Source organism: Panthera onca, chromosome B1 (genome assembly GCF_046562875.1).
Source record: "Panthera onca isolate mPanOnc1 chromosome B1, mPanOnc1 haplotype 2, whole genome shotgun sequence".
Lineage (NCBI taxonomy): Eukaryota > Metazoa > Chordata > Mammalia > Carnivora > Felidae > Panthera > Panthera onca.
This window is the reverse complement of record NC_138342.1, coordinates 89,950,028-89,962,756: the sequence shown is the minus strand read 5'-3', so window position 1 is coordinate 89,962,756 and position 12,729 is coordinate 89,950,028. Positions and strand designations below refer to the sequence as shown.

General features: G+C 39.7%; 1 protein-coding gene across 2 annotated transcripts in view; it reads left to right on the top strand.

The window, feature by feature from the left end:
- The window catches only part of PAPSS1 (3'-phosphoadenosine 5'-phosphosulfate synthase 1), a 104,356-nt gene that overhangs the window by 69,363 nt on the left and 22,264 nt on the right, over window positions 1-12,729 (top strand). For both annotated transcript variants that reach the window (XM_060654485.3, XM_078445833.2), the window contains exon 10: window positions 1,557-1,825. In XM_060654485.3, the coding sequence (XP_060510468.1) occupies window positions 1,557-1,825 (269 nt within the window). The remainder of the gene's footprint in view (window positions 1-1,556; window positions 1,826-12,729) is intronic.

The following is a 12,729-nucleotide window of genomic DNA, read 5'->3' as shown; positions in this document are numbered from 1 at the left end:
CCAGGAGGAGGATTCACTGATGCTTACTAAGTGTGTTTGTTGAGATCAGGCTGTTTATAAAGAATGGGCAGCATAAAGTGAAGGGAAGAGAGGAGAGAGGTGAGTGACCAGACTTAGGCCAGAATCAGAGTGGGTAAGGTCAGGCAGTAAGTAATCTCCTAAGTGGGGAAATATATACATTCTTCATTTGTCCTTTTATGAAGGACTAGAGTATATGCAATAGAGTCAGGAGGTAAAATTGCTTCTTGCTCCCAGAGTAGGAGGAATTATGGAGTTTTACTTAATGGTCAAAGGGATGTTTGGGGATCTTTTTATATCCATATATAAAACAAAATTTGAAGTGAATTCAGGATAGAAAAACTTTCAGGTGTGTACCCTCTTCCCATCTCCTTAAGGCAGAATAGTTTTAAATGCTCATATATTTGTATCAAGACTTCCTTATTCTTTGTACCTTGTATCAGCTATTTCATGGGTGAAAACCAGCCTTGTTCATGTATAAAAGGTAACCTAACAACTTCAAAGCATAACAATAATGCTGTAAATCTTGGAATATCACAGGATGTGTGCACCGCCCCCCCCCCCCCCCCCGCGCTCAAAAAACCCCAAACTGCTGGTCAAGTAAGGTGCCACAAATTTCCTCCTGTGGCCTTTTGTCATCATGATAGAAGACAGAATTCAGAACAGATTGGGGAAGACATTGTATGATTTGACTTACAGTTGTTAGAAGAGGGGAAGATATTCTTCTGAGTCAGGCTTGGACCAACATGGCTTGATGCTCTACCACATGTTGTGAGGGCAGTAAAACACACAGCTCTTCTAACTGGGTTCACCACTCTGTTCTGTGAAATTTCTCTATGACTCCAAAGAACCATGCTTTCTAAGAACATAGCCTGTTAGCAAGCTCCATGTGGGAGTAAAGCCAGGGTTGTAAGCAGAATTAGTCTAGGAGTTTTCATTGCTTGGGTGATAGCAATGGCTCTTGTGAGGGATAGTGTTGTTGCTAAAAACTGTAATACAAAATCTAGACCTGGCATCACAAAACAACATAGGGTTCTAGTCAAGCAAAGTTAATCAGTGTATATGAGCACATTTGGGTAGTAAGTAACTTCTTTAAACTATAAATTTTTCTACCTTCCTGTCTCCTTTTAATAATGCAGTGTCTTAGGTACTATGGAGGGATTGACCTGGTGGGTAATTACGGCATAGGCCAAGAAATTATATCCATTGTGAGCAGCTGAACCAGGATGTTGGGACCAGAAAGTCTGGTGATTATTCTCGTTCCCCGTGAATGCAGAAAGCAGTTGTTGTAAATCCATGACCATTCTATTACACATCCTCAGGCATGTAAAATTTGTAAAGTAAAAACATAGCAGAAGTAGAGGTCAAGTTGCCTTGGAGTAAAAGGTCAAAGCAGTATATGTTTTTCACTAGTCTCTGATTGTGGGCATGTATGTTTGTTTAATCCTAAGCATCAAGCTTTAGGAAGAATTGCTTATCCTTTGGAAGGTAATCTGTTAGAAAAGTACTATTCTTGACTCTGGAAATTCTCTTTTCAGATGCTGTCTTTGCATTTCAATTACGCAACCCAGTGCACAATGGACATGCTCTGTTAATGCAGGATACCCATAAACAACTTCTAGAGAGGGGCTATCGGCGCCCTGTCCTTCTCCTTCACCCTCTTGGGGGTTGGACCAAGGATGATGATGTCCCTTTGATGTGGCGTATGAAGCAGCATGCTGCAGTACTGGAAGAAGGAGTCCTGAATCCAGAAACAACAGTGGTGGCCATCTTCCCATCTCCCATGATGTACGCTGGGCCAACTGAGGTAGACTGCTTTTAAGATTTGAACTGCAGCACAGTTGAAATCACATTTACTAATACAGCTAGAGTGGATATTTCTCTGATCTGTTGGTCTGCTCCAGTCATTGCCTGGAGTACTCTCATGCTCTGTTGGGAATGTTCTTTAGAGGTGGTCCCAGAAAAGCAGCCTTCTTGTGGACAAGAAGACAGAGACTTCTCTTGCTCTTATTGTGGCTTTTGGTCCCAGTTTTGTGAAGGAGGGAACATTCCCTGCAGACAGATGGCTCAGTGAGCTTGGGAAGGTGTGACAGAGGTACCCCTTAAAACTGTTGGCTAGGTTACAGACTGGGCTCTGATAATACCCATCTTAGTCCTTTAACAAAGTAGTGTCATTCTTCCCTGGAAACAGATTTGGTCTGATTTTTGTAGCTTCTAAATTTTGGAAGGGCCACAGGTATTTTAGTGGGAAGGTAAGCATGGTACCTTTTAAAAAATTCTCAGAACACATTCTTCATCTGTTTATAAAAGACTGGAGCAGAATAGAGTCAGGAAGTAAATTATTTTTTTTTTTTTAAATTATTTTAAGTTTATTTATTTATTTTGAGGGAGAGAGAGAGAATGAGCCAGGGAGGGGCAGAGAGAGAGGGAGAGACAGAATCCAAACCAGGCTCTGCACTGACAGCGCAGAGCCTGATGCAGGGCTTGAACTCCTAAACTGTGAGATCATGACCTGAGCCAAAGCAAGAGTCAGACACTTAACTGACTGAGCTATCCAGGTGCCCCAAAATTACTTCTTGATATTTGGTGGGAGAAGGGTTCTGGAGTTCTCTTTAGTGGGCAAAAAGAATGTTTTGAGATCTTTTTATGAGCATACATATAGAAGAGCACTTAATCAGGTTTTTGCTTCAAGGCAGAATAGGCATTCAAAAAAAAATTTTGTTGAATGGATGAAAAAATCAATGAATGACCTAAGAAACAGTATGTGGCAAATTCCTAGCCAGCTTTTTGTTGAATTTTCAAGATGAAGTGCACATTATCAATTTATTTATATTTACTTGGGAGGCAAACCCTTTTAAAAAAGATCTAAATAATTTGTGTATATTCTGTGATGTCTTCCTCCAAAAACATTTAGGAAATCCAAGCGTGTTTGGCTGTTTAGGCTCAAGCCTAAAAATTTTCATTGGAACTTAGTTGTGGGGTTGTACACTCTTACTCTTTATCCAAGAAAAACCAACAAAGATAAAACAATCATAACAAAAAAGCTGAAAGATTAAAATGTATTTGATTCTCTTCTTAGATCCAATGTAAATAATGCATTGGAACTTCAGTAGATAAAACTCCTCATATTCTTCTCTCTTTGTTGGTATCAAACGTTCGTGAAAATGGGGCAGTGATCGCCCTTTAAGTTTCCTAGAGACCACTGCGACCTTTAGTTCTTATATCTCAAAGAGTTTTGTTTTTGAGAAAATAACGAATTTTGTTCCAGTAGTTCCACACCCTTTCCTTTGGTGCTGTCTTCATTATCATTTTAAAGGAATCATTTGGTCTGAAATTCTGCGGAGTTTGGATGAGTGGTTTTGAAAATGGGAGTGACCCAAGCGACCAGCGTCAGGAATAGGCTACCTAGGAAAGGGAAGGGCTTTACCATCCCAATCCAGGATATATTTTGTCCTCTTTGTGTTTCGTTTCTTTGTCCTTATGTAAAAGGGGAAGAGAGATGACATTTTAAATAAACCAAAAATTGCTTTTAAAAAGGTGAGGCTGAGAGGATAAATAGTAAAAACAGCCAGCTATAGTAAAAACAGATTATGCTTTCTTGAGAGAACACAATAGAGGATGGAAGCATGCTGTTTTGTCTACATCGGAAAGGTTTTTACATCTTCTGATTTCAGAACCTGGGCTGTTTCTTATGGAAGATTCAAAGATGAAGGTATGTAAAGGTACATTTGGGGTGCAAGCTAGCATTTTGGCTTATCTAAGGGTTGAGTTTTTGGCAAGCATAGCTGACTTGTTGGTGAGCTGGCTGCAGCAGGCCCTTCCTTGGCCTCAGATTTGACTCCTGTGGCTACCCGTCGGGGCATTGTCTGGTGAAGACACTACAAGCCTGCTGTCGGGGGGTCCGGGCATGGTTGTGGTTTGCCACTGGTTGGTTTGTAATCTCAGGTTAGGCTTCTTTGGACTTCTCTGGGTACATTTAAATGCACAATAAATGATTATTTAACTGGTGCACAGGGAGGTCGGACTAAATGTTCTTTAAAGGGTCTGTTCCAGGTCGTTTTCTAGTTTGTCTTATTTTATTTGAACCTCATATTTAAGTGTAGCATACGTAGGAAGCAGCGCACGTTTTACAGATGTATGGTTCAATGAATTTCTCCCATTTGAACAGTTATACGGCCAGCATCCAGACTTTAAAAAACAAAGACTATTAATCTGCACCCTACATGCTGTCCTTCCTGTCCTTCTGTTCCCTCCCTGTTTTCCCCCAGGTGGTCATTGCTATCCTCACTTCTTACATCGTGGGTCCAATTTGCTTGTGCCAAAGTGTGGATACCCTGGGAAGCAGACTCTGAGAGCAAGGTTAGAGTTCAGGAAATGTATTAGGGAGAGCCCTTGGGATCAACGCTCATGGAAGAGGAGAGAGAGAGGAAGGGAGTGGGGTTGGGTAGAGGGAAAAGTTGAGCTGTGATTCAGTCTTAGCGGAAGCCTGATTTGACCCTATGGAGTCATGGAAAGGCCCTCAGAGATGTTCCATGTTGCAGAAGAAATAGTCACTGACGCCCCTGTGTTGACCAGTGATTGGCTGCCCAGGGAAGGGGCATGCCCTTGGCCACTGTTGCTCTTTTCTGCAGAGGCAGTTTCTGAAGAAGGCTGACAGCTGCTGGGTGTGTGTTGGCCCCTCTCCCAGAAGCTAGGAAAGAGTCCTCTTTTCCTGGGGGGACCCAAGTGTTGCATCACAACATCCAGTCCAGCCTTTTTATAACTGAAATCATACAGTATATACTTTTTTTGTGTCTGGTTTCTTTCATTTTACATTGTGTTTCTGAAACTCACATCGTGTGTGGTTATTCTTAGTACAGTCACTAAGTACTACCGTACTTGTGTGTGACTACACCCAATTCTGTTGGTGGGCATTTGGGCAGTCACCAGTGCTTTGCTATTAAGAATAATGCTGGAAAAAAAATTGGGTGTTGTATGGAAACCAATTTGACAATAAATTTCATAAAAAAAAAAAAAAAAAAAAGAATAATCCTGGAGGTGGCTCAGTTGATTAAGCATCCAACTCTTGATTTTGGCTTAGGTCATGATCTCACAGATTGTGAGTTCAAGCCCTGATGGTGTGGAGCCTGCTTGAGATTCTCTGTCCTCCTCTCTTTCTGCCCCTCCCCCTGGCTCTCTCTCAAAAATAAACAAACATAAAAAAAAAATAGTGCTAGTATGAGGATTTTAAGTGCATGTCTTTTCATGGACATTTGTGTTGGTATATTCCTAAGGCTAGCATTGGTGGGTCATAGGGTATGCATTTGTTCAGCTTCAGCACATGCTGTGCATCAGTTTTCCCTTGTGGTTGTACCATTCTACTCTTCCAAGTGAGAAAATAAGTTATGTCCTCACTATACATGATTATCTCTTCTCTTCCATTTTAGCCTGTTTGTTCCTTTAGCCTATTTAGCCTCACATTTTATAATACTTTACTACTTCTTAGCCAACCTCAAAAATGTTTTTATTGAGCCAGTTTTACTGGAGAGGAAATGGAGAAGTGGGAAATGAGTTGTATACAATGATTGAGAAATGGAATATAATAATAGCTCATTTTCACTGAGTTTTTACTGTATTTGCCTGGCAACATTTCAGGGATTTTATGTGTAGTAGCTAACTTATTCTTTCTAGTAACACTAAGAGGGTAGGTATGATTATTCTCAGTTTACAGATGAGGAAACTGAGGTAGAGCTGTTAATAAACTTTTCTAGATCACAGAGTAGTCTATAGATAGTCTGGGTCCAGGGCCATGTACTATAACTTCCACAAATTTTTTTTTTTTAATTTTGTGGTATATTGTTAAAATATATATTTTTAAATATTTACTTTGAGAAAGAAAGAGAGGAAATCCCAAGCAGGCTCCGTGGAGGGCTCGAGCTCATGAACCATGAGATTATGACTTGAGCTGAAACCAAGAATCGGATGCTTAACTGACTGAGCCACCTAGGCACCCCAAAATATGTTTTGAAATAAGTGGCCACATATGTTTTGAAAAAGAGTTTGGAAATAAATTCTTAAATCATCCTATAAGAGTCCCAAAACAGTGAGGTCAGATGGCCCTGTCTGGTGTTCACTGGAAGAGGAACTTGTACACAGTGGCTTTCAAACTTATTTTTTGTTCATCACAGCCTAGAATTGTGGGTTGTGAGATATTTTTGTCCATCTGTATTCTTGCTCTTTGTATTCTTATGATACCTGCCTCATGGTATTAGTAATATCTGCCTATCTTTTTGTTGTTGTTGTTGTTGTTGTTGTTGTTGTTGTTGTTAGGAGTGGATAGGATGATGTAAATCATTTAATACATAGCCTGGTTGGTGACAGCACATGATAATAATATCAACCGTCTTTACTAAAAACAATAACAAACTGCTTTGCTGCAAGTTCTCAACACCCCTAGGATTCTGTCCCCACATCATGGGAACTGCCTATACCTCAGGGCACTTGTCAATCTGTGTGAAGTCCTAGAATTTCAGCTTTGGAGGGGTGACCTCCTCTGGAACAGACTTCATGTCCTTTGGTTTGGAATGTCCTTTGGTGTTTGAGATAATATATAAATAACATGAAAATAAATAATAAAAAGAATGAAAATAACCACTTTTTGAGTGCCTGGGTGTGTGTCTGTCACACTGAATAGATTCTTTGCCTACATTGTATAACCTCATCCCCACAACAACTCAATGAGACAGCTTTGTTCTCATTTTACAGATGAGGTTACTGAAGCTCAGAGAGGCCAAGTAGCAATGGTGGTCCATCAGAGAACATCAAGAGTGGGACAGTAAAGTGGTAAAAGCAGATTTTATTCAGGAACTATTGCGATAGGGAAAAGAGTCCAGTATAAAACTATGCTCACTTCTGAATACTGCTAAAGTGGGGATTGACAGCCAAAGGGCAGAGTGGGTGGTAGTGGGGAAAGGGTGGGGAGGTGGTTGGAGGGGGCTGGTCAGTGGATAGAAAATTACCAAGAGGAAACATCAGAAGTTATGAGCAAGGGATGATTTCAGTTAAGCAGACGTCGCAGGATTCTTGCTGAAAGTAGGCCACCTGATCCAGTATCACTTGGTTGGGGGGTGCAGGTGAGGAAGAAGAATTTGATCACATGTCGAGGATGGAGAGTTTTGGCTAACCTGACTTGGCAAGAATTTTGCTAAAGCTGGGTCACATGAGCTGTACATGGAAGGACACTGAGGGCTTAGAGGAGCCTCTCTAGAGTTAGGTCAAAAAGTGAGTCAGATCTTTCACCAGCATGACTGCAGAGTGGTGCTGAAACTGTGGCCTGATTCCATGGCCTGCTGTTCTCTTCTCCAGAGCTCCTTGCTGCCCGGAAGTCCCTAAGGGGCCTGTGCTTTGCCAGTGGGTGGGAGGGCAAAGAAGTCAGGTGCCTGCACAGAGCTCTCACGTTTTCTAGAAGAGTATAAAAGCACCTTAAAGTTGTATCTGCCTTGTAGATCTCTATCTGGAGTATTAGTTATAAGCTAAGGGGTGTGGCTCTTGTCAGGAAGCACTGATCTGGTACCTGAGCAAGGGGCAGTTTTTAACTTCTGAACTTTTTAAAGAACAAACTAGAAGTTCTAGTAAACACCTTTGTATTTTAAACCCCTTAAATGTTTTACTGTTTACAACCTGGCAGGGTGTAAACTGTTAGATTGAGTGACTTAAGAAAACTATTTCTTTTTCTCAAGTGCAAGTGCACCCCCCCCCCCCCCCACCTTGAGTGTTTGACTTATTTGGCTTATTTACAGCCTTAAGTGAAAAATTTTTCTGTAATTAAAAAAACACTCATTTTTTTGTAGCTTTTCCAGTGACATCAGGAAAAAGTCTGCCAGTAATGCTTATTTGCCAACTAATAATAATAAAAAAATAAAAACAATGACTCTTCCTTTATTCATTTTCTGTAGGTCATTTAGAAGGCATTGGTACCAGATTTGTTTCCCTAGCACAAATGCTTTTTAGAGCAATGAGCAGCTGTTAAGCCTGTTTGGTTATCAACAGGATGTCCCTGATTTTCCAGTCTGTAAAGATTTAATGGCTTGATTCCTAAATTCCATTTTAGGAATTGGGTGGGTGGGGGAGGCATGTGGAGCGAGAGTTACTTTTCTAATGCTGAAAAGGTGTTATGTGCGTGCATTTTCATTTTTGTGAGGTATCCATTGACTGTAGGAAATTGTGGTTGTCCTATCTCACAAAATACTAAATCCATTTTTGTGAAGGATAAATAAATGCATGAGAGTGCTGAAAGTCCCATGTATTATGGAATGTGAATGTGTGCAGCTAGTAGCTACATCCTTGGTTTAAGACATTTGGATGAGGTTAACCAGTCGAATTTCGGAGGAAACATACAGTTGGAGGTAGCGATTTCTCTTTGCTGTGGAAGTTATCCATGCATGAGTAAATGACTCCTTAATAGAAACTGTTTCTGTGTAAATGAGCAGATGCCCTACGTGGGGGACAGTAGGAGCATATTGCCACCTGGATGCCAGTGTGTTTATTTAATTAGTTTGTGCTTCGCACCAGGATCTGCAGTGTAAGTAGGATGTCTGTTAGGATATACATCTGTTCTCCCTGTAAGCACTTCCAAGAGTTCCAGCAACCTAAAGGGACATTACTTCTTGAGATCTGAGCCTAATTATAGGAGCCATAGACTCCCAAATTTTAATTATAAACTTTGATCCTCTCTGGGGTCTCTGATAATTTTGTCTTCTCATTTATATTATTCACGTTTCTAGAGTAGTGCAACACAGGCTTACAGTCTCTTATCCAGAATCTTTGGGGTCATGTATTACCTAATTCTCCTGGGATATAAAGCACATTAATATTTCTGTAGTGAATGACTCTTCACACCGAGTGGGATCAGTAGAGCCCGTAACTAATTTCATGTCAGTTTTGATCGGGTTTTACGACTAAATTAGTTTTAAAAGCTCGGCGTTTGGGGTTTTTGATTTTTCACAGGGATGTGTTACCTAATTGTAATTTCACAGAATGTACATATATCCTGTTGTATACCTTAAACTCACACAGTGTCGTATGTCAATTATATCTTTTTTTTTTTTAATTTTTTTTAACGTTTTATTTATTTTTGAGACAGAGAGAGACAGAGCATGAACAGGGGAGGGTCAGCGAGAGGGAGACACAGAATCTGAAACAGGCTCCAGGCTCTGAGCTGTCAGCACAGAGCCTGACACGGGGCTCGAACTCAGGGACCGCGAGATCATGACCTGAGCCGAAGTCGGCCGCCCAACTGACTCGCCCCTAATTATATCTTAATAAAGCTGGGAAAAATTGGATTTCAGGTTTTTGGATAAGTAGATGTGGGGTCTGTTGCACAAAAACATTTAGAATCTGTTGATGTATTTTTATTTTGAAAGTAATTTTGAGGGGCATCTGGGTGGTTCAGTTGGTTGGGCATGTGATTTTGGGTCAGGTCATGATCTCGTGGTTCATGAGTTCAAGTCCCACATTCAGTTTGCTGTTGTCACCGCAGAGTCTGCTTTGGATCTTCTGCCCCCCACCCCCCCCACCCCCCACCCTCTGCTCCTTCCCTGCTTGTGTGCGCTCTCTCTCCCTCAAAAGTAAATAAACCTAAAAAAATAATAATAATTTTGAGGATCTGTATAGTCTGATATTTTATATATTTTTAGCTTATATTTAGTTTCTTGATAACTGAAGTTACTAATTTAATTCAGAGACATTAAATTTTATAAGTGTTTTAGGATGCTTTTCATGGTGGAAAATAATCCCTTTTTTCTCCTGATTTTTCTATAGATTCTCTGCTCAGCATCTGTTCTGGTTTCTTACTAAAGCAGCATCATGTTCTAATATTGTCTGTTAGTCTGGTTTTCCGAGGTTTCCTGCAATTATGTAATCTACGCTGTTTCTTTCCTAAATACAGTGCTAATTAGAATTTTTTTCTGCTGGCGTTCCATCTTACTGTAGGGCCTGACACGGTATAAGGGCTCAGTAAGAATAGGTATGCATGGATTTGGGGGCTGGAGATGCCCAGGAATAATACTTGATCTCTGAGTTGTTCATTTTGCAGCCTTGGACATGTTACTAAAACTCTCTAAGTTACCAGTGTACTTATTTATAAAACAGGAATAGTAACTGATCAATGTGCTGTATATATAAAATGGGATAATATTTATAAAACACTTTGTGCAGTGACTAGCATATTAGGAAGAGCTCAGTAATTGGTACCTGTTTTGATCTTCTCTGACCTGGTAAAGGACTTCATGAAATGTTTTCCAGTGCCTTACCACCTTTGGTTCCTTAAAATAATACTCGCTGAGAGAGTGGAGAGGCAGAAGCAAATCAAGCTCTTTGGTCTCTTTTTAAAAGCAAATTTTGGGACCCCGGGCTTGACAGGCAGGAGCAAGAGGGGCAATCTGGGCCATGGTGGATTTACTCCCACCCACCATGGGAGAGTTTCCCCTCCCCAATCCTCCCACTCCGCAAGGCTGGGCTCAACCAGGACAGCATTATTTATAAATAAAATTAGTTTGGTTGCTTATGGTTCTGAACAAATACATCTCTTACATTTGAATTGTATTAGTTCGAAGACTCAGCTGAGATTCCTTGTGAAAAAGGGGACCTTTGGAAAAACTTGTAATTTGAATGTCAGTTCTCAGTTTCTTGATTTGCAGAAGGAAGGATTTGGATTCCACAGTCAAAACTCCCTTTCAACTCTGAGGACTGTGTGAGAGTAATTCTAAGTTGTGTATAATTACAAGTTGGAGAATGAAACATCTAAGTAGAATTTGTAATTTTTGCATTGTACATCAGAAATGTGACTCTTGTCAGGACTCAATACCATACAGAGTAATAGATATTGGTAGAAGCATTTAGAGTACTAGTTGCACCATTAAGATAGAAAGCCATTAGAACCAGAATCTAATGATGGGAAGGATGAACCTCCTTTTTCATTTGTCTCTCTAGATTTTCCAGTCACTTGAAGAGTTTAAAATGATGCCTACTGCTGAGAAATCAGGAGGCAAGCCACTATGATTTGGGAGTTTCAAGAAAATAGATTAATATTTGAGTGATTAACGTACAAAGAAGAGAGGGGTATTTTAACATGCAATTCATGAGATGAATGAAGGTAGTCTTTTTACCCAACAAAAGTAGATCATGGATTTGACTTTCTAAAGAATTTTTGTGTACTATTAAAATAAGTACGTTTTTGATAGTCTGGAAAAGAAAATTTGCACATTTATGTAAGAAAATCATTTCTGTGCCTAATGTTCTTTTATAAACCAGTTGAGTATTTGAGTTTTGCTATATGGAATGTTGACTTTGATAAAATTTATTACACTTCTCTAAAAGCAAATGGTATAAATATATAAAGAAATAGGTCACTTAAGTTGGCCATATATTGTTCTACTTATTATTCTCAATATTCTTAATAAGAAAAGTTGGACATATATACTTAATCTGCTAGGCTTCTGGGATAGTAGGATTTCTCAACTAGGGCAGGAGAGGATGGTGTAGGTAGGAGTTGTGGTATTATAAGAGGTGGTATTTTTAGTTACATATTTTTATAATGTAATTTTATTTTTTTATTATTTTTTATTTTTTAAATGTTTATTTTTGAGAGAGAGCAAGAGTGAGCGAGCAGGGGAGGGACAGAGAGAGAGAGAGGGAGACTCAGAATCCAAAGCAGAGCTGTCAGCGCAGAGCCCGATGTGGGGCCCAAACCCACGAGCCATGAGATCATGATCTGAGCTGAAGCTGGACGCTCAACCGACAGGGCCATTCAGGCACCCCGATAATATAATTTTAAATTTGGAAAGTTTGTTCATTTTTTGTTTCAGAAACTCCTGAAAATAAAATTTACCAAAATCTTTGCCAGGTTTGAGAGTAGGGGGATAGGTGATGGCTGCTATTTTTCTAATGGAGTCAGGGAACAAATGGACTTTATGTTTGTCAAAAGGGATGTCAATTAAAAATGGGTAAGAGAAAAATAAATGGATATGTGACACTTTTCTGGGAAAGATGGACATATTGGGATGAGCAGTATGGGACAAGAGCAATTCCAAGGTACTTACATTATAAATATTGTGTGTGGGGAGAGAGAGAAGATGGCGGAGTACGAGGACTCTGGGCTCACCGCGTCCTGCTGATCACTTAGATTCCACCCACGTCTGCCTAAATATAAATAGTATGTATGGAGATGTATAATTTGGGTTTGTGTCCATCAATAATCTTTTGGTTCATTAGTCACACGATATCTTAGTAAATCTATGAGGGTGGCAAGGAGCAGGCATTATAGGATTAATATTTGCATAGATAAATGTAATTTGAGTCAATTATAATTGAATTATGAACTACTTCCCTATTCACACTATTGAACAGCAAAACTTAATTAATTCTGACTTGGATTACAATATAGAAATTAAAGATTTGAATAAACCTTAGCCCGCACAATGTACTTTGGGAGGAAATTCTAAGCAGATATCTATTTTACCTACAGTTATTGACTCTAAGTAGTCCATAGTCTGTGTAAAATTTTGATAAGACACTTCTCAAACCTTATTTGAAAGTGAAGTGAGATAATTGTTGGACCTCAATATTAGGTAGAATTTGAACAGGGGAAGTTTAAAGAATTACTAGACTTCAATAGAAGAGTAATTATAAAAATGTAAAGTGAACTCTGAAGGGTACCCTAGGGTTGAGGGAGAT